The following is a 20,259-nucleotide window of genomic DNA, read 5'->3' on the forward strand; positions in this document are numbered from 1 at the left end:
TGGGGCTGTCTTGGTTGACAAGACTCTGCAGCATCGCGTGGACATCGGGGGCGGTACCTCTGGATTGGCAGACCGGGGTGGTGGTTCCTCTCTTTAAGAAGGGGAACCGGAGGATGTGTTCCAACTATCGTGGGATCACACTCCTCAGCCTTCCCGGTAAGGTCTATTCGGGTGTACTGGAGAGGAGGCTACGCCGGATAGTCGAACCTCGGATTCAGGAGGAACAGTGTGGTTTTCGTTCTGGTCGTGGAACTGTGGACCAGCTCTATACTCTCGGCAGGGTCCTTGAGGGTGCATGGGAGTTTGCCCAACCAGTCTACATGTGCTTTGTGGACTTGGAGAAGGCATTCGACCGTGTCCCTCGGGAGGTCCTGTGGGGAGTGCTCAGAGAGTATGGGGTATCGGACTGTCTGATTGTGGCTGTCCGCTCCCTGTACGATCAGTGTCAGAACTTGGTCCGCATTGTCGGCAGTAAGTCGGACACGTTTCCAGTGAGGGTTGGACTCCGCCAAGGCTGCCCTTTGTCACCGATTCTGTTCATAACTTTTATGGACATAATTTCTAGGCGCAGTCAAGGCGTTGAGGGGATCCGGTTTGGTGGCTGCAGGATTAGGTCTCTGCTTTTTGCAGATGATGTGGTCCTGATGGCTTCATCTGGCCAGGATCTTCAGCTCTCACTGGATCGGTTCGCAGCCGAATGTGAAGCGACTGGGATGAGAATCAGCACCTCCAAGTCCGAGTCCATGGTTCTTGTCCGGAAAAGGGTGGAGTGCCATCTCCGGGTTGGGGAGGAGACCCTGCCCCAAGTGGAGGAGTTCAAGTACCTAGGAGTCTTGTTCACGAGTGAGGGAAAAGTGGATCGTGAGATCGACAGGCGGATCGGTGCGGCGTCTTCAGTGATGCGGACGCTGTATAGGTCCGTTGTGGTGAAGAAGGAGCTGAGCCGGAAGGAAAAGCTCTCAATTTACCGGTCGATCTACGTTCCCATCCTCACCTATGGTCATGAGCTTTGGGTCATGACCGAAAGGACAAGATCACGGGTACAGGCGGCCGAAATGAGTTTCCTCCGCCGGGTGGCGGGGCTCTCCCTTAGAGATAGGGTGAGAAGCTCTGCCATCCGGGGGGAGCTCAAAGTAAAGCCGCTGCTCCTCCACATGGAGAGGAGCCAGATGAGGTGGTTCGGGCATCTGGTCAGGATGCCACCCGAACGCCTCCCTCGGGAGGTGTTTAGGGCACATCCAACCGGTAGGAGGCCACGGGGAAGACCCAGGACACGTTGGGAAGACTATGTCTCCCGGCTGGCCTGGGAACGCCTCGGCATCCCCCGGGAGGAGCTGGACGAAGTGACTGGGGAGAGGAAAATCTGGGCTTCCCTGCTTAGGCTGCTTCCCCCGCGACCCGACCTCGGATAAGCGGAAGAAGATGGATGGATGGATGGATCTATTTTCAACAAAATCATATCAAACATCAAATAAACATAAAAATGGTATTAAAGGGTTAACACTTACATTCTCTTTTAGTGGGAGCAGTGTTGTTGATCACCCTTTTTTGCCAGTGCGTCCAAGTATTGTATCAGTTTTGTCGTGGCAATTCTCAATTAAAGGGCCCAACAGGCCGGATGTGGCCCGTGGGCCGTAGTTTGCGCACCACTGCCTTAGGCCGTTGGTAATAGTGAATACATATCAATATAAATGTATAATAGCCTCATGATATAACTACAATATTTCTAATGCTTTTTAATATTTTCAAAGATTAATAACTACCTTCGAAATCATAAGTCAAAGGTGACAAACATATAAATGTGTCTAGATTTTTGGGGGGGAATATCTTGTTGCATGGTCAGATAATATTAAAGTTTAGAAGTTTGCATTCAATACATTTTTCTTTGTCAAATCGAAAGATCCAATACATTAATCAGTTAAAGGCCTACTGAAACCCACTACTACCGACCACGCAGTCTGATAGTTTATATATCAATGATGAAATCTTAACATTGCAACACATGCCAATACGGCCGGGTTAACTTATAAAGTGCAATTTTAAATTTCCCGCTAAACTTCCGGTTGAAAACGTCTATGTATGATGACGTATGCGCGTGACATCAATCGTTGAAACGGAAGTATTCGGACGCCATTGAATCCAATACAAAAAGCCCTGTTTTCATCTCAAAATTCCACTGTATTCTGGACATCTGTGTTGGTGAATCTTTTGCAATTTGTTTAATGAACAATGAAGACTGCAAAGAACAAAGTTGTAGGTGGGATCGGTGTATTAGCGGCTGGCTGCAGCAACATAAACAGGAGGACTTTGAGGTGGATAGCAGACGCGCTATCCGACGACCGCATCGGTGATCGGGGGAAGTCCTTCGTCGATCGCTGGAACGCAGGTGTGCACGGGTGTTTATGAGCAGATGAGGGCTGGCTGGCGTAGGTGGATAGCTAATGTTTTTAGCATAGCTCTGTGAGGTCCCGTTGCTAAGTTAGCTTCAATGGCGTCGTTAGCAACAACATTGTTAACCTTCGCCAGGCTGGAAAGCATTAACCGTGTATTTACAGGTCCATGGTTTAATAGTATCGTTGATTTTCTGTCTATCCTTCCAGTCAGGGGCTTATTTCTTTTGTTTCTATATGCAGTTAAGCCCGATGCTATCACGTTAGCTCCATAGCTAAAGTGTTTCGCCGATGTATTGTCGTGGAGATAAAAGTCACTGTGAATGTCCATTTTGCGTTCTCGACTCTCATTTTCAAGAGGATATAGTATCCGATGTGGTTTAAAATACAAATCCGTGATCCACAATAGAAAAAGGAGAGAGTGTGGAATCCAATGAGTCCTTGCACCTAAGTTACGGTCAGAGCGAAAAAAGATACGTCCTGCACTGCACTCTAATCCTTCACTCTCACGTTCCTCATCCACGAATCTTTCATCCTGGCTCAAAATAATGGGGTAATCGTCCCTTTCTCGGTCCGAGTCGCTCTCGCTGCATTGAAAACAATGGGGAAATGTGAGGAGCCTTTCAACCTTTGACGTCACGCTATTTCCGGTACAGGCAAGGCTTTTTTTATCAGCGACCAAAAGTTGCGAACTTTATCGTTGATATTCTCTACTAAATCCTTTCAGCAAAAATATGGCAATATCGCGAAATGATCAAGTATGACACATAGAATGGATCTGCTATCCCCGTTTATATAAAAAAATTTCATTTCAGTAGGCCTTTAAGATTATGTCCTTTATTGATGCACATTATTTCCAAGCTTTCACGGGCCACGTAGAATGTGGAGGGCCACATGGAAAAATGCTCAAAAAGATTCATTATGTCTTCTTATTCATGTACTTTTCAGATTTTCTTCTAGTCAGACAATATTTTTGGTATATTCGATGGAATATTGTGACAATAATTGATGCGCAGGGCCTTGAGTTTGACAAAGCTCTTCTACTGGATGGCAAAAGGTACAAATTAACCTGTGTATCCACTTGTTGCCTTTAGAAAAACATAATTTGGCATGGCGGTGTCATGATCCGTTGCCCGTATCATGTTTGTTCAGTTTTTGACTCCCTAAGTTCCTGTTTTGTGCACCTCTGGGTTTGTGTTTTAGTTGCCATGGGTGCATATTAGTGTCACCTGCCTCTGATTAGTGTCCGGGATGCTCGCCTGCGGCCGGGCACTAATCAGAGAGCTATTTATTCCTGCTTTTCGCCACACAAGGTCTGGCTGTCTTATTTTCTTCTTTGCAACAAGTTACGTTGTTACCCTTTTGATTCCTATGCTTGTTTGCCTTTTGCTAAGCTTTAGCTTTGCTCCCCGTGCAATCGGCACGTGCCTCTTTTGTTTTTATCCCGTCCGACATATGGAAAATAAATCGCCGTCTTACCTGCACCTTGCCTCCGGAGTTTTCCGTCTGCATCCCGGGAGAACGATCCACGCAGCAAAATGCGACGACGACGTAACAGGCGGTGTGTCGTGAGATTTATGGAATGTATTTATGTGCCTTGGCTCTATAAAGGTTGAATACTACTGCATTTTGAGCGACAGCTATCAATTACTTCAATAATCGCGTAATCTATTGATTATTTTTTTCGATTAATCGGACAAAACACACTTGATGGCCTCATTGTGTTTAAGAAAATTAGTTGAAATAAACAATTTTTCTGCTTGCCAAAACCTTAATTTTTTTTCTATTAAATGCAGATCAGCAACATTAAAGGCCTACTGAAATGACATTTTTTTATTTAAACAGGGATAGCAGATCCATTCTATGTGTCATACTTGATCATTTCGCGATATTGCCATATTTTTGCTGGAAGGATTTAGTAGAGAACATCGACGATAAAGTTCGCAACTTTTGGTCGCTGATAAAAAAAGCCTTGCCTGTACCGGAAGTAGCGTGACGTCGCAGGTTGAAGGGCTCCTCACATTTACCCATTGTTTACACCAGCAGCGAGAGCGATTCGGACCGCTAAAGCGACGATTACCCCTTTAATTTGAGCGAGGATGAAAGATTTGTGGATGAAGAACGTGAGAGTGAAGGACTAGAGTGCAGTGCAGGACGTATCTTTTTTCGCTCTGACCATAACTTAGGTAAAAGGGCTCATTGGATTCCACACTTTCTCCTTTTTCTATTGTGGATCACGGATTTGTATTTTAAACCACCTCGGATACTATATCCTCTTGAAAATGAGAGTCGAGAACGCGAAATGGACATTCACAGTGACTTTTATCTCCACGACGATACGACGAAGCACTTTAGCTACGGAGCTAACGTGATAGCATCATGCTTAAATGCAGATAGAAACAAAAGAAATAAGCCCCTGACTGGAAGGATAGACAGAAAATCAACAATACTACTATCAGGAGACACCGAACCAAACACTGGACCTGTAACTACACGGTTAATGCTGTGCCGCCTGTCGAAGCCTAGCAATGCTGTTGCTAACGATGCCATTGAAGCTAACTTAGCTACAGGACCTAGTCAGAGCTATGATAAAAACATTAGCGCTCCACCTACGCCAGCCCTCATCTGCTCATCAACACCCGTGCTCACCTGCGTTCCAGCGATCGACGGCGCGACGAAGGACTTCACCCGATCATCGATGCGGTTGGCGGCTAGCGTCGGATAGCGCGTCTGCTATCCAACTCAAAGTCCTCCTGGTTGTGTTGCTGCAGCCAGCCGCTAATACACCGATCCCACCTACAGCTTTCTTCTTTGCCGTCTCCATTGTTCATTAAACAAATTGCAAAAGATTCACCAACACAGATGTCCAGAATACTGTGGAATTTTGCGATGAAAACAGAGCTGTTTGTATTGCGTGGTCGGTAGTAGTGGATTTCAGTAGGCCTTTAAAACTACACTTTTAACATGTGTACATCGATTAAGAAAAAAATAAATGCTTTCTGTTTGCCGCCACACACCACTCTCATGTGCGCTTGATTGCAGGAAGAAAAACAACTTTGCCCGCATATTTAAAGTTTTGGGCATTTCATGCGGTCTGAATTTCATCACTTTTTATTAGTTACACTCATTAAAAACGATTATTTGAAGCAAGAACATATAAATCAAAGCTTTTTTTCTCATCGAATTAATCAATTTAATTGATTAATCGTTGCAGCCCTAACTGCATTAGACACACAAAAGGTTAATCAAATAGATGCACAGTGGAACCTCGATTTGTTTTTTGTTGAACATTGTTACCAAAAAGTTTCCAATGCAGTCTCAGTTGCCGTACAGCCAAACATTGCGCGTATATCACTCTGGGGAATCGAGACCCCAAACAAAGAATCCCACGCATTGGTGACTCAGTCTCTCTGCTTTTTCAAATTAGTATTATTATTGAGCAAAATAATCCCACATTGGGCCCAAAAAAGTTGTGAGTGGCACCACTTTGATAAATAAGGTGGAGAAAGAACTCATAGTTAAAAGGGAGCTGCACTTTTTTGGGAATTTTGCCTATCGTTCACACTCATTATGAAAGACATGAAAATGGAGTTTTAAAAAAAATGCATTCTAAATATTAAATAAATTTGATCAAATGTCAGCTGACAATGGAGCTAATGGAAGCCGTTCAATTATGCCTACAGAGTCCCTAAAAACGTTCAAACACCTCTATTAGGGCTTTATATCCATGATATAAGTATATATGTAATTGGGTAACGGACACGTTTACAATAACATTTAATATTTACATATTTTGATCATTTTAAGCATACCCAGCACATGAATTTCAAAAACACAACATGACTTTAGCTTATTTTTTTTCTTCAACACTGATTATTACTCACTGCAGACTTCATGAGAGCCAACAAACATTATAAAACATTACTTACTGCACAATGTCTGCTGTCTTTAGGATGCCGACTGCTATGATGTTCATATATTCCCATTTAGATGAAAAATGCCTCATAATCTTCGCGAAGAGACGGGGCGGGGGGAACAAGCGCTTTTCGTGTAGATCTCGCCAGTTTCAGGTCCAAAACGGCTGTCAAAGTGTCCCAACTTGTTGGATTACCTACTCAGACGTCTCATGTCCAGGTGAGATGCATGACTTATGATCGACAGTAAGCTTACAGGGAGCAGGGAAGCGAGGAAACAGCAGACCAATCGATGATGTAAAACATAGGGAAACACGGAAGTCATTACGTCACCGCGACAAATAGTTTGTCTGCGTTAGCGCTTATAATAACAATATTTCCAATACTTGGCTAATATTCAAGTCACAAAATGTAAATTGAGTATTGTTGGCGCTTTTTGAATTGTTATTTATGGGATTTTAAGGGGCGGAATAGTGGAGCTCCCATTGGCTCCGCTGTAAGCAAACTTTTATTTACTTAATATTTAGAATGCATAAAAAAAAAAATCCATCCATCGCCATGTCTTTCATAATGATTGTGAACGATAGGCAAAATGCGTGTCTCTCCACACCTCAGTTTGCCAACAGGAGTCTTTAATAAAAGTTAAAATTGATGTAAAATGTTAATTTATACATTTCATTTATCATTTACAGTATATGTATTTCATATTGTTTTCTGCATGTATATCTATACCGAAAATTCTGGTCTATAAGCCCTTACTTTTTTTTTACACTTTCAAGCCTGCAGCTTGTAAAACGGTGCAGCTAATTTATGAATTTTTTTTTGCTGACGGTTATAATACAAAGTTTTCGAATAGACAAAACAAAAAAAACTGAAAAGGTGTATTTTTGATTGTGCTAAGGCACCATCTTTTGAACGAGTTCGCTCACTGCAGGTCCTGCAGTGTCCTTCCATTTCATGCTTTAAAACTTAAGTAGAGTTCAGTCTTCTTGCCATCCATAGTGTTTTTACTTATGTGGATTCTTCATTCATCAATCCATGACGATGACTTCTGTTTTGTTTGATCATTCGTTTCACTGCCCTGTTACAGACACCGTTTAGAAAAAATTGTGTGTACATAAATATTTATAGAATCTTTCTGTGTAAATAACTCATTTCGCAAAAACCTGTATGTACCTTTCAGCATTAATGGTGCCTTCACAGATGTGTAAGTTACCCATGCCTTGGGCACTAATACACATCCATAACATCACAGATGCTGGCTTTTGAACTTTGTACCTATAACAATCCGGACGGTTCTTTTTCTCTTTGTTTCGGAGGACACAACGTCCACAGTTTCCAAAATCAATTTGAAATGTGGACTCGTCAGACCACAGAACACTTTTACTTTGCATCAGTCCACCTTAGATGAGCTTGGGCCCAGCGAAGCCAGCGGCATTTCTGGGTGTTGTTGATAAATGGCTTTCGCTTTGCATAGTAGAGTTTTAACTTGCACTTACAGATGTAGCGACAAACTGTAGTTACTGACAGTGGTTTTCTGAAGTGTTCCTGAGCCCATGTGGTGATATCCTTTATACACTGATGTCCCTTTTTAATGCAGTACGGCCTGAGGGATCCAAGGTCACGGGCATTCAATTTTCCATGCAGTGATTTCTCCAGATTCTCTGAGCCTTTTGATGATATTACAGACCTTTTTCAATGAATGCACACATGTTAAAAGTGCAATTTTAACGTTGATGAGCTGCATTTATTGGGAAAATAAACTAAACTAAGTGTTATGGAAAACAGAAAAAATACTTATTTTTGTAAATTAAGCATTGCGGCTATAAGGTGTGTTGTATCCGATTAGTTGATAAATTGAACAAATTAATTGATGGATCATTCGATTTGAAAACAATGGATAGCTGCAAACTTTGAAATAATATAGTGTTGTTATTCCCTTCACTCTGATTGATGCTCATGTTTCTTTCCTTGTTTTCTTCCCACCATGGCTCCAACAGAGAGATTCCATCAGGACCTTCCTCAGTATGAAGTGGTTCACCCCACAAGAGTGGATGTCAGGGGTCACTTCCTGTCCAACTTCCTGTCTCATCGTTCTCGCCGCGTACAGCGCCGCGATGCCTCAGAGGAGTCGCTGGACCAGGACAGAGTCTTCTACCAGTTCTGGCACGGGGGCCGCAGTTTGCACTTTCACCTCAATCTCAACCCAAACCTGCTGGCCTCGGGCTTTCTGACCGAAAGGAGATATGGCGGTCTCAAAGGGGCAAAGATCCGCCCCCCTGGAGCCTCCTTGTGTCATTTCCTGGGTGAGGTGTGGGATGAGGCTGCTGTCAAAGGAAGCGCAGCAATAAGTACCTGCGATGGACTGGTGAGTAATTGTGCAGACGTCATGTTGTGTGACTGCATGCACAGGAAGACCTTAGACCAGGGGTGGGCAATTAATTATTACCGGGGGCCGCATGAGCAACCCGAGCACTGCTGGAGGCCACATCGACAATATTTCAATTAAATTTTGCTCAATATTATTTTTGATATATACCATAAGATAAATAATAATAATAATAATAATAATTAATAATAATAGTAATACTTCAACATAGTGTGTGTAACAGCATTCCATGACTAATATAAATATATTAACATTAATAATAAATGACAGTAAAATAAGCACACGTATGACTGAGGAGTCATAGTGTAACTTTGTGTGGTGTTTGAGTTGTCCGACTTTTTGTGTGGCCATAAACGCACCAGTGGCTTAGTGGTATGCGTGTTGGTGACAGATGACAAGTTGGTTTTGGCCTGGTTTCCATCCATCCATTTCCTACCGCTTATTCCCTTCGGGGTCGCGGGGGGCGCTGGGGCCTATCTCAGCTACAATCGGGCGGAAGGCGGGGTACACCCTGGACAAGTCGCCACCTCATCGCAGGGCCAACACAGATAGACAGACAACATTCACACTCACATTCATACACTAGGGCCAATTTTTAGTGTTGCCAATCAACCTATCCCCAGGTGCATGTCTTTGGAGGTGGGAGGAAGCCGGAGTACCCGGAGGGAACCCACGCAGTCACGGGGAGAACATGCAAACTCCACACAGAAAGATCCCGAGCCCGGGATTGAACTCACGACTACTCAGGACCTTCGTATTGTGAGGCAGACGCACTAACCCCTCTGCTACCGTGCTGCCCTGGCCTGGTTTGTACGGCAGAAAATGACTAGTTTTTCGAGATAGAAGTGTTTTACTCTTGTTTTTGGTGTGGTTATGTCCGAATATAAACAGTTTTGCTCAATAAAGTGATCAATATAATTCCTGTCCCCGAAGCATCTCGATAGACGTTACAATAATTGAACGGTGTTGACGAACACCGTTAGGGCCGCTTGTTGTCACTGTCACTCAAAGTTGCATTGCAAAATTACATAGAATAAATGTGTTTATTTTGTTTAGAATTCAGATGGGATTTGATTTGGTGCGCGGCATATATTTGCTGTGCGCAGCGGACGCTTAAGCAGTGCGCAATTGCGCAGGCACGCACCTTAGAGGGAACGTTGCTTGGCAGTCCATGTCTTGTTGAAAACACGCCATTCGTCATCAACTTTTCTCTTTTTAGCGTCTCGGGTGTAAACCGTGCATCACTTGTCGCTGCATGTGCACCTTCACTCGCAGGTTACACACGGACACACGCCCATAAATAATACTTTTCAAAATAAAAGCAGCACAGTTGTATTGCGCGCACGACATAGATGTTTTTTCAACTTTATTTTGTAATTTGTGATTGCAGCTGTTCACATTCACTCACAATCACGCACACGCATACGTCCACACGGAAGTAATACAAATAACGATTTTCAAAACAAAAGCAGCACCGTTGTATTGCACACTCGAAATAGATGCTTTTTAAAATGTATTTTGTAATTTATAATTGGCCTCACGCGGGCCGGACAGGGACGTACAAAGGGCCGGATGCGGCCCGCGGGCCGCACAATGCCCAGGTCTGATCTATGAAAAAGTAGTCAATCCTTGAAAAAGTTTTATGGACCTGGGAATAAAAAGAGAATTGTTTTTTATCTGGGTAAAGAGAGCGCCACGGGTCCACACCTCCTATTTGACCCATGAGTTTTGAAATTGTTTTGTCCATTTTTAATGGGGGGCCCTGCCTTGGACTAGATTTGTCTAGCAACGGGTCTATTGCACAGTTCAGGTCCCCCCCCCCCAATATTAAACGATGGGAACTGAGGTCTGGCAAAAATGAAAACACTTTCCTAATAAATGCTTCATCATCCCAATTGGGTGCATAAAGGTTGGCAAGGACAACAGACATATTATAAAGAGAACCCGAGACTATTACAAAACGACCTTGATGGTCAGTTATGACATTTGTTGGGCTAAATTGGGTTCTTTTATGTATTAAAATAGCTGTACCCCTTGCTTTGCTGCTAAAATTCGAGTGAAAAGATTGTCCAACCCATGAGACCTTTAATCTATGGTGATCCTTAGTGGTCAGATGAGTCTCTTGTAGGAAAGCAATTTCAGTTTTAAGGTGTTTTAAATGGGAAAATACTCTACCTCTTTTGACTGGGCCATTGATCCCTTTAACGTTCCAAGAAACAAATCTCAAGCAAGATAACCCTTTTTTGTTTGTATTAGCCATAATCACATTTGTAAAAATATGATGAGATGACACAATGCCTTGTAGAAGGAAGTGGTATTAACATACAGACAGGACTAAAAGAAAAAACACATTTGTTGGACCTAACACACAAACCCCCCCCAAAAAACCCCATAGAAACAAGGAACAAATATACACTCCTAAACCACCCTAAGCTTGTCCTGAGAACTAGAACTAGCAGCGGGACTCCATAAACTCTGTTACTTCCGTATGACATTAATCTGTGAACTAATATCACCGAGCAGATAGGGCTCCTGTATCTGCTAATGTGTCTATAATGTACAGTAGCTGCCAATTAAATATGAATAAGCAAAAAAAAATTTGCAGTGCAGAAATTGACCAACAAATATAATATAATTTGAGGTATCAAATAAGTTGCACAACAGGATGATTAGTTGCCTGGATAAACAATGTCCATTGTTTTTCTGACGCACCCGTTAATGTCCTCTTCAACGTACTTTTGGCCTGAAACGTCTTCCATACAAAATCATCTTCCACTAACCTGTGGGAGCGATGCGCTCGTCGTAGAAGTCCTGGGATTTTTGTGGAGAATCAAAGTACACATTTTCATTTCTGAAGGAGACCTGGAGACGGGCGGGGTGCGGCAAGCGGAATTTCATTCCTTTCAGGTAGAGCGCATTTTTGATGGGGTTGAAAGCAGCTCGTTTCTTGGCCAAAGCAGGGCTGATGTTCGGGTAAACTCTCAGCTCGGTGCCGCGGTAATCCAATTTATGTTGTCTGGCCCATCTGAGAACTTTTTCTTTCTCCTGGAAACGGAGGAATTTAACGATGAAAGTCTGCGGTTTTCCGGCGCCAGCATCCAGTGGTCTGGGATCGAGGGAGCGGTGAGCTCTCTCTATCTCCGGTGGGCTGCTGAAGACATCAGGACCCGGTATCGCCATTAGCAAGTCAGACGCAAATTTGGTCAGATCCTGCTCCTTCTCGCTTCCCTCTGGGATGTTGATAATCCTCAAATTAGAGCGGCGGGACCGGTTCTCGAGGTAGTCCACTCGTTCCAGGAGCACCGTAGTTTGGGACTGTAGAGACTTCACAGCGGCTTCCATCTCGGTGAGTTTTTCAAAGTTTTCACCCACTGTAACTTCGGTTCTAGTCAGACGGCTGTTAAATTACGTAACCTGTTGTCCGAATAAATCGACTGACTGCTTCAGGGACTCAGTCGACTGTTGAATCAAAAAAGCCATATCAGCCTTGAAGCTATCGCGCTGTTTATTGAGGAGAGCCTCGATGTCGTTCTTGGTGACTGGGTCGGATTGACCCTCGAATTCGGCTCTCTTGTCTTCCGACCCTGAAGCTGCTGCTGCGGCCGCCATGTTAGCTAGCTTAGCCGAGACGCTCGCTGCTCGAGTTATTGCTGTTGTCGGTTTTGTCTTCGAGCTGCTCATCATGTCGCAATAACCACACTATCTCGCACAAAAAAGGGTGCATCAGCCAGGAAAAAACACCGTAAAGTAGTTAGACTTTAAAGAGTAAATGAAAAGTTTGGCCGGAGCCCTCCTCTCGCACGTCTGCCCTCTACCTCATCCCCTATTGAGCCCCGGAACAGTTTTATCTAAAACTCGTGATGACTGTATTATGATGATAGTATATATCTGCATCATGAATCAATTTAAGTGGACCCCGACTTAAACAAGTTGAAAAACTTATTCGGGTGTTACCATTTAGTGGTCAATTGTACGGAATATGTACTTCACTGTGCAACCTACTAATAAAAGTCTCAATCAATCAGTTGCGGCTTCTAAATATTGCACTGTAGCGCCTCCTAGAGGAGTAGGGGTAGGTTTTAATGCACATTTTCACTGCCACAAACATGGGTAAACAACGTCCAAATGTTCAAAATGGGTGCATGAGGGTAATTATTGGGCCGATATGAGGAATCAAGACCTCATAACGATAAATCCATACATTAAAAACAATTCACAGATTAAAATAAAAAAATGCTCCAATGTGGTGAGATTACCGGTATTGTGCTGTAGGTAGGTTCAGTTGAACAAATTAAGCGCTCTCTTTTTTTTACAGTAGGGTATGGATTCATATGGCCCTATTCCTGGGTGGACCTCGGAAGAGTGGTAGTTACCGTATTTTCTGGACTATAAGGCGCACTTAAAATCTTTTTTTTTCCTCAAAACTCGCCTTATAACGCGGTGCGCCTAATGTACGGAATAATTCTGGTTTTGCTTATTATTATAATGGTTTTTAGTATTATAATGGTGTGTGTATAAGTTAAGACATAATATCTGGCGTTTTCTTTCGCAATATTATGCAAAAGCAACTTTTTTATTATCAATCAATCAATCAATGTTTACTTATATAGCCCTAAATCACGAGTGTCTCAAAGGGCTGCACAAGCCACAATGACATCCTCGGCTCAGATCCCACATCAGGGCAAGAAAAAACTCAACCCAATGGGATAACAATGAGAAACATTGGAGGGGACCACCCCCCACACACCCCGAGCGACCGGTGCAATGGACGCCGAGTGGATCTAGCATAATATTGTCAGAGTCAGGTCAATAGTGGATCTAACATAATCGTGAGAGTCCAGTCCATAGTGGGGCCAGCAGGAGACCATCCCGAGCGGAGACAGGTCAGCAGCGCAGAGACGTCCCCAACTGATGCACAGACGAGTGGTCCGACCCTGGACAGCCAGCACTTCATCCGTGGCCATCGAAACGGCAGATCAACTGGTCTAAAAGATGGGTCTATTTAAAGGCTAGAGTATACAAATGAGTTTTAAGATGGGACTTAAATGCTTCTACTGAGGTAGCATCTCTAACTGTTACCGGGAGGGCATTCTAGAGTACTGGAGCCCGAATAGAAAACGCTCTATAGCCCGCAGACTTTTTAAAAACATTTTTTTTATTACCTTCTGGTACCTGCTGATCTGTATTTGGGATCTGCGTAAATCCTGAAAAATTCCGCCCTTCCGCCTTGGTAGTCCGTGCCGACACCGTAGTCGATAAGCTTCTTCTTTTTCTCTGTCTTCTTATGTGACATTCATCCTCCGCTGTTGCCATTTCTAATATAAAGTAGTGTAAAGTTCTTACTTATATCTGTCAGTAAACTCGCCATGAAAGCGCTAAAACATATGGGTGTGGTGAGTTTACATTATTCACCCAAGGAACTTCAGTTATTAGAGTGTTCCGGTCGGTTGTTTTTTCATGGGACACATTGCCTTGTTGTTGTTTCCGGAAGAGGAGATGCTGCTCCGTTATAGATTTAAGTAAAGTCTGAATGTCAATAAAACAGTTTGCTCCATCTTTTGACACTTCTTCCACACCCGTCCTTGCACGCTACACCGCTACAACAAAGATGACGGGGAGAAGACGCTGTCGAAGGTGAGCCACGTAAATAAGATGCTGTGGTCAAAGTTAGAAATGCCACAAAACCCATTTTAAGATAGTCAACACTACTGCATTCTGGTGGCTTAAGTGGATAGAGCATCTCCCATCCCTGATTCTTCTCGTTTCATGTGTCAGGTAAACAGCGACGAATGGGGCCATAAGAATCCCCTTCCTAAAGTATGAGCCATGCTGTAAACAGCTTGTTTACAGCATGGCTCACTTCCCCCCGAGTTTACTTTAAACACTCACTGTTTCAAAGGAAGACTTTTCACGTGCTATTTGCGGCAATGTTCAGCAAACATTCTGTGAGGAGGGAAAAAACATCAAACCTTATCAGTGACCCAAAACGCCAGCACTGCTATGACAGTGTACTGGAAGCCTATGAAGACGACTCCGCCTCTAAAGAAGCTTCCCCAAAAAAAGGAAATAATATAGTGAGTCCGTATGTAAAACACAGAAACGATCTAAAACAAAAACACACAAACGCCAAAAAAGACACAAAGTGTTTGTTTTATTATGGTTTATTATGGGTAGTTAGTATGTTTAGCACCTAGCAATGCTACTGATGCTATCGTCTTACGATAAACCTACATCCGTTTAGCACTTGGCTTCTAAAACTTATTGCTCATCCTCTTCGTGTTCGGGGTCAAAAAGATAAGGACCTGTATCATAATTTTCCCCAAAGTAATCATTGTTGGTTCTCACAAAGTCTGCTTGATTAGCACTGTTGTTGATAGGTAAGGGATCTGTGTTATACTCCTGCTACATCGCACGATCACTTCCTCATTATCTCTCTAAATGGCTCGGGGACCTCCATGAGATTGGTACTATTTTGATTGTATCTATTTATTTGCAAACTTTGGAAGTCTTTTGGTGTCATAAATCATATACCCTATTTTCCGGACCATAGAGCGCACCGGATTATAAGGCGCACTGCCGATCAATGGTCTATGTTCGATCTTTTTTTCATATATAAGGCGCACCGGATTATAGGGCGCATTAAAGGAGTCATATTATAATTATTTTGTTTCTAAATGTAAAACACTTCTTTGTGGTCAACATAACATGTAATGGTGGTTCTTTGGTCAAAATGTTGCATAGATTATGTTTTACAGACCATCTTCAAGCCGCTTTCTGACAGTCTCTTCAGGATGCGCCGTTTTGTGGGCGGTCTTATTTACGTGGCTCACCTTCGGCAGTGTCTTCTCCCCGTCATCTTTGTTGTAGCGGTGTAGCGTGCAAGGACGGAAGTGGAAGAAGTGTCAAAATATGGAGCTAACTGTTTTAATGACATTCAGACTTTACTTAAATCAATAACGGAGCAGCATCTCCTCATCCGGAAACAACAACAAGGCCATAAATGTTTCCCGTGAAAAAACCTCCAACCGGAACTCTAATAACTAAAGTTCCTTGGGTGAATAATGTATACTCACTACACCGGTATGTTTTAGCGCTTTCATGGCGAGTTTACTGACAGATATAAGTAAGAACTTTACACTACTTTATATTAGAAATGGCAACAGCGGAGGGTGAATGCCCCATAACAAGAAGATAGGCTTCTTCTTTTTCTCTATCGACTTCATCGTCAGTACGGACTACAAAGGCGGATGCGCTCAATTTTTCAGGATTTATGCAGATCCCAAATACAGATCAGCAGGTCCCAGAAGGTAAGAAAAGTTGCTTTTGCATAATATTGCGAAACAAAACGCCAGATAATGTCTTAACTTATACACACACCATAATAATACTCGAAAGTTTAATGCGCCGACAATTCACCAAGCGGTGCGGCTTCATAGCTTACCAAAGTCGTACTAAAACATTTTGATAGATTTTTGAGCGCTGTGTGTAATGTTCTATATTTTCAATGGAAGATATAAAATGTTTGTTTACTTGATTCATATTGCCATCATACTGTACCTCTTACCATGTATCTCTTATGTTTGACTGCCATCTTCTGGTCACACTTATCATTACACTACGTACCAAATAAAATTGTTTCGAGGTCGGTGAACAAAACCAGAATTATTCCGTACATTAGGCCTACCGGGTTATAAGGTGCACTGTCGAGTTTTGAGGGAAAAACAAGGATTTTAAGTCCGCCTTATAGTCCGGAAAATACGGTATATATGTTAATAGCTTCAATAGAGAGGCAACTTGTTCTTCCATTCTACTGGTACTTTAGAGTGGGCACGACTTAGAGTAGTTCTGCGCGGCCGCAAGCTAGATATACTTAAGGTAGTTAGACTGGCTACCAGGAAGTTAGCCAGGCTAGCTGGGGAACCAAAACTGAGGGATTTCAGTCTTTAAAGTCATGAGTGGGATACTCAGAAGAAGGTTGGTGTAATGAAAAGATAAACATTTGTTATGTCTTGGTTAAACACTTATGTTCTACAAATGCTCTTTCTTTTTCATTCACTAGTGTGTATAGAGTAGCCAAGAATTGTACTTAACCTCTAAAGGCCTTAGTTGGCCACATGCGTGGACAGCACTTTTTAGCTCTTATTTACAAAATTGTGTACACTACTGAATTGGGGTCTTATGCCGACATATGGACACTTATACTGCTATCTGGTGGTGTCAGAAGAGTATAACATACAATGGAATTTGGAAAAAATAAGTGTAAAAATAAAAATTAGCATGTCACTACACATGAAGTACACATTTGTTACTTATGGACTAAGTACATCATATAAAAAGATGATTTTTAGTTTTTATTCTAATTAGGGTCCAATAAGCCCAAATAGCAAAGAGAAATAAAAAAAATCATGTAAACAAACAGCTTGGGCCTTAAGAGGTTAAGTAAGAGTATTGTTAACCAAACTTTTTGACTCGGGGGCCACATTGGGTTAAAACAATTTTGCCTTGGGGCCGGGCTATCTATTTGTGTGTGTAAACCTCAAATATTAACCAGGTAACTACTCAGACAAATACAAAGTATCCAAAAAGTGACTTAAATAAATATAAATGTAAATGTAGCACGTTACTATACCCACTTCTGATGCTTATACATTTGATAATCTAAAATGTGTTTTGATAAGTGTGTGAGGCATATGGAGGATTTAAAGGCCTACTGAAACCCACTACTACCGACCACGCAGTCTGATAGTTTGTATATCAATGATGAAATCTTAACATTGCAACACATGCCAATACGGCCGGGTTAACTTATAAAGTGCAATTTTAAATTTCCCGGGGAACTTCCGGTTCAAAACGCCTTTGAGGATGACGTATGCGCGTGACGTAGCCAGTAGAATACAGGTATGGCTTCCCCATTGAAGCCAATATGAAATAGCTGTTTTCATCTCATTATTCCACAGTATTCTGGACATCTGTGTTGGTGAATCTGTTGCAATTTGTTAATTGCAATATGGAGAAAGAAGCTGAGCAAGCAAAGAAGAAAGTCGGTGCGAAGCGGAGTATTTTGCGAGGGAAGTCAGCAACACAACACAGTCGGTGTTTCATTGTTTACATTCCCGAAAGATGCAGTCAAGATCGAAGAACTCGGACAACAGAGACTCTTACCAGGAGGACTTTGACTTCGTTAACAGACGCAGACGCGATACCGTGAGTAGGCTTCCAAACATTTGATCGCTTGCTATAACTAGCTCGAGCTAGGAGCTAGGAGCTAGCATAACAGGTGTTTGTTATGCGGGATTAATTTGTGGCATATTAAATATAAGCCTGGTTGTGTTGTGGCTAATAGAGTATATATATGTCTTGTGTTTATTTACTGTTGTAGTCATTCCCAGTTGAATATCAGGTCCCACCCGCGCGCTTCCAAACATTTGATTGCTTGCCCGTACGTGCGTGTCATGTACGTAACTTTGGTTAAATATATAAGCTTTATGAACCTTGGGTTAGGTGAACGTTTCTTTTGGCTGAGTGAGTGTGTGTGTTGTGCAGGTGTTTGAATTGTATTGGCGGGTTATATATACGGGATCCCGTCCATATTACCCGCTCGAGCTATAACTAGCTCGAGCTAGTAGCTAGGAGCTAGCATAAAAAAACACCTAGGTGTTTTTATGTGGGATTAATTTGTGGCATATTAAATATAAGCCTGGTTGTGTTGTGGCTAATAGAGCAGTGGCGTTCAGTCACTAGAGGCAGGGGAGGCGGGGCCTCACCTGCCATCATGGAAAGAAAAAAAAAAGAAAAAGAAAAAAAAATAATTAAATTGTTATGTATTCAGTGATTATACTATAGTTATTTTCCATTTAACTTCACCAGTTTTAGATTATTTTTATTTTTATTTTCACATTTGCCGTTCAAATACTGAGAAGAGACGGTGCGGTGATCAGCAGCCAGTTGAGGCACTTGTGCCTCACCATGGATTGCGACTCGGCTAACTGCTGGCCTGCTGTGCAGTGAGACCGTATTGCTATATGAATTATATTATACATTTCCATAGTTTAGTTATCTGAGGTATATAATGTACAGTGTATTTTGTCAACAACTGTATGTGTGTAACGTATTTTTAGTGCTGAGCGATCATACATCTGCTGCGGAGACACACTGTGTGAGGCTCGTATCATAACCCCGCCTCCTGGTGCCAAGCACCTCCGCCGCAGAATGCACCGCCCGACGGGAGCACCGCGGCCACACCAACCAAAGCCCACACCCAAACCCTCCACGTGCAAGACCGAATCCACCCAAAAAAAAGTCACTTAACAAGAAGCCAAAAAGTGCAAAAACAACAATGCTCGCGCTGCAGGAGCCGCGAACGACCGCAGGGACACAACATTAGGTACACCTGCACTGCAGGTTCATATATTTTTAAATTTGACTGTGATGCTGCAGTCGTGCCTCACCAGACATTAACCTCACCGCACGCCACTGTAATAGAGTGTATATATATGTCTTGTGTTTATTTACTGTTTTAGTCATTCCCAGCTGAATATCAGGTCTCACAGCATCTTCCCTAGCTGAATCGCTTCCACTCCCCACTAGTCCTTCACTTGCACTTTACTCATCCACAAATCTTTCATCCTCGCTCAAATTAATGGGGAAATTGTCGCTTTCTCGGTCCAAATCTCTCTCACTTCATGCGGCCATCATTGTAAACAATAGGGAACTTTGCGTGTATGTTCAATTGACTACGTCACACTACTTCCGGTAGGGGCAAGCCTTTTTTTTATCAGATACCAAAAGTTGCGATCTTTATCGTCGTCGTTCTATACTAAATCATTTCAGCAAAAATATGGCAATATCGTGAAATGATCAAGTATGACACATAGAATAGATCTGCTATCCCCGTTTAAATAAAAAAAATTCATTTCAGTAGGCCTTTAAACGTGGATTAAGCCTAATTGCAGTTGGCTTCCTTCGTCATGAGAAAGCAATGGCAATCAATGGCTGAATCCGTCCATCGCTGCTTCTTAGAAAAAAAAAACTAGACTCCCGTTACCCAGGTTACCACATCCAGCTTCTCACAGAGGATCTCAAAGCATTCAGTGGACAGTTGAGAAACATAGGGCCTGTTCTACTTGGATCCAAATACCACATTCTAAACAACAAACTATAAAATAGCGTTTACTATTAGTGTGTGATCTACTAACACTGCATGCACAATTGATAACAGTGTGCAGACCACCTTATTTAAAGTAGGTTTTTGTGTGTACTACGTAGTGTTCATCTTGGAAACACTCATTTACTGCACATTCATCTTATTGTGCTCCTATCTGTCATGTGACTTCTAGGCATTTTAGAAGCAGTCCCAAAACCAGTGAAGTTGGCACGTTGTGTCAATTGTAAATAAAAACAAAATACAATGATTTGCAAATCCTTTTCAACCTATATTCAATTGAATAGCCTGCAAAGACAAGATACTTAACTTTCAAACTGGAAAATGTTAATTTTTGCAAATATTAGCTCATTTAGAACTTGATGCTTGCAACATGTTTCAAAAAAGCTGACACAAGTGGCAAAA

The 20,259-nt window shown here is 42.5% G+C and overlaps 1 protein-coding gene across 1 annotated transcript in view; it reads left to right on the forward strand.

Annotated features, from left to right (window-relative positions):
• The window catches only part of LOC133642350 (A disintegrin and metalloproteinase with thrombospondin motifs 7), a 301,060-nt gene that overhangs the window by 12,300 nt on the left and 268,501 nt on the right, over positions 1-20,259 (forward strand). Inside the window, exon 2 of the mRNA XM_062036489.1 lies at positions 8,305-8,672. Within this exon, the coding sequence (XP_061892473.1) occupies positions 8,305-8,672 (368 nt within the window). The remainder of the gene's footprint in view (positions 1-8,304; positions 8,673-20,259) is intronic.

Source organism: Entelurus aequoreus, linkage group LG02 (genome assembly GCF_033978785.1).
Source record: "Entelurus aequoreus isolate RoL-2023_Sb linkage group LG02, RoL_Eaeq_v1.1, whole genome shotgun sequence".
NCBI classification, from domain to species: Eukaryota; Metazoa; Chordata; class Actinopteri; order Syngnathiformes; family Syngnathidae; genus Entelurus; species Entelurus aequoreus.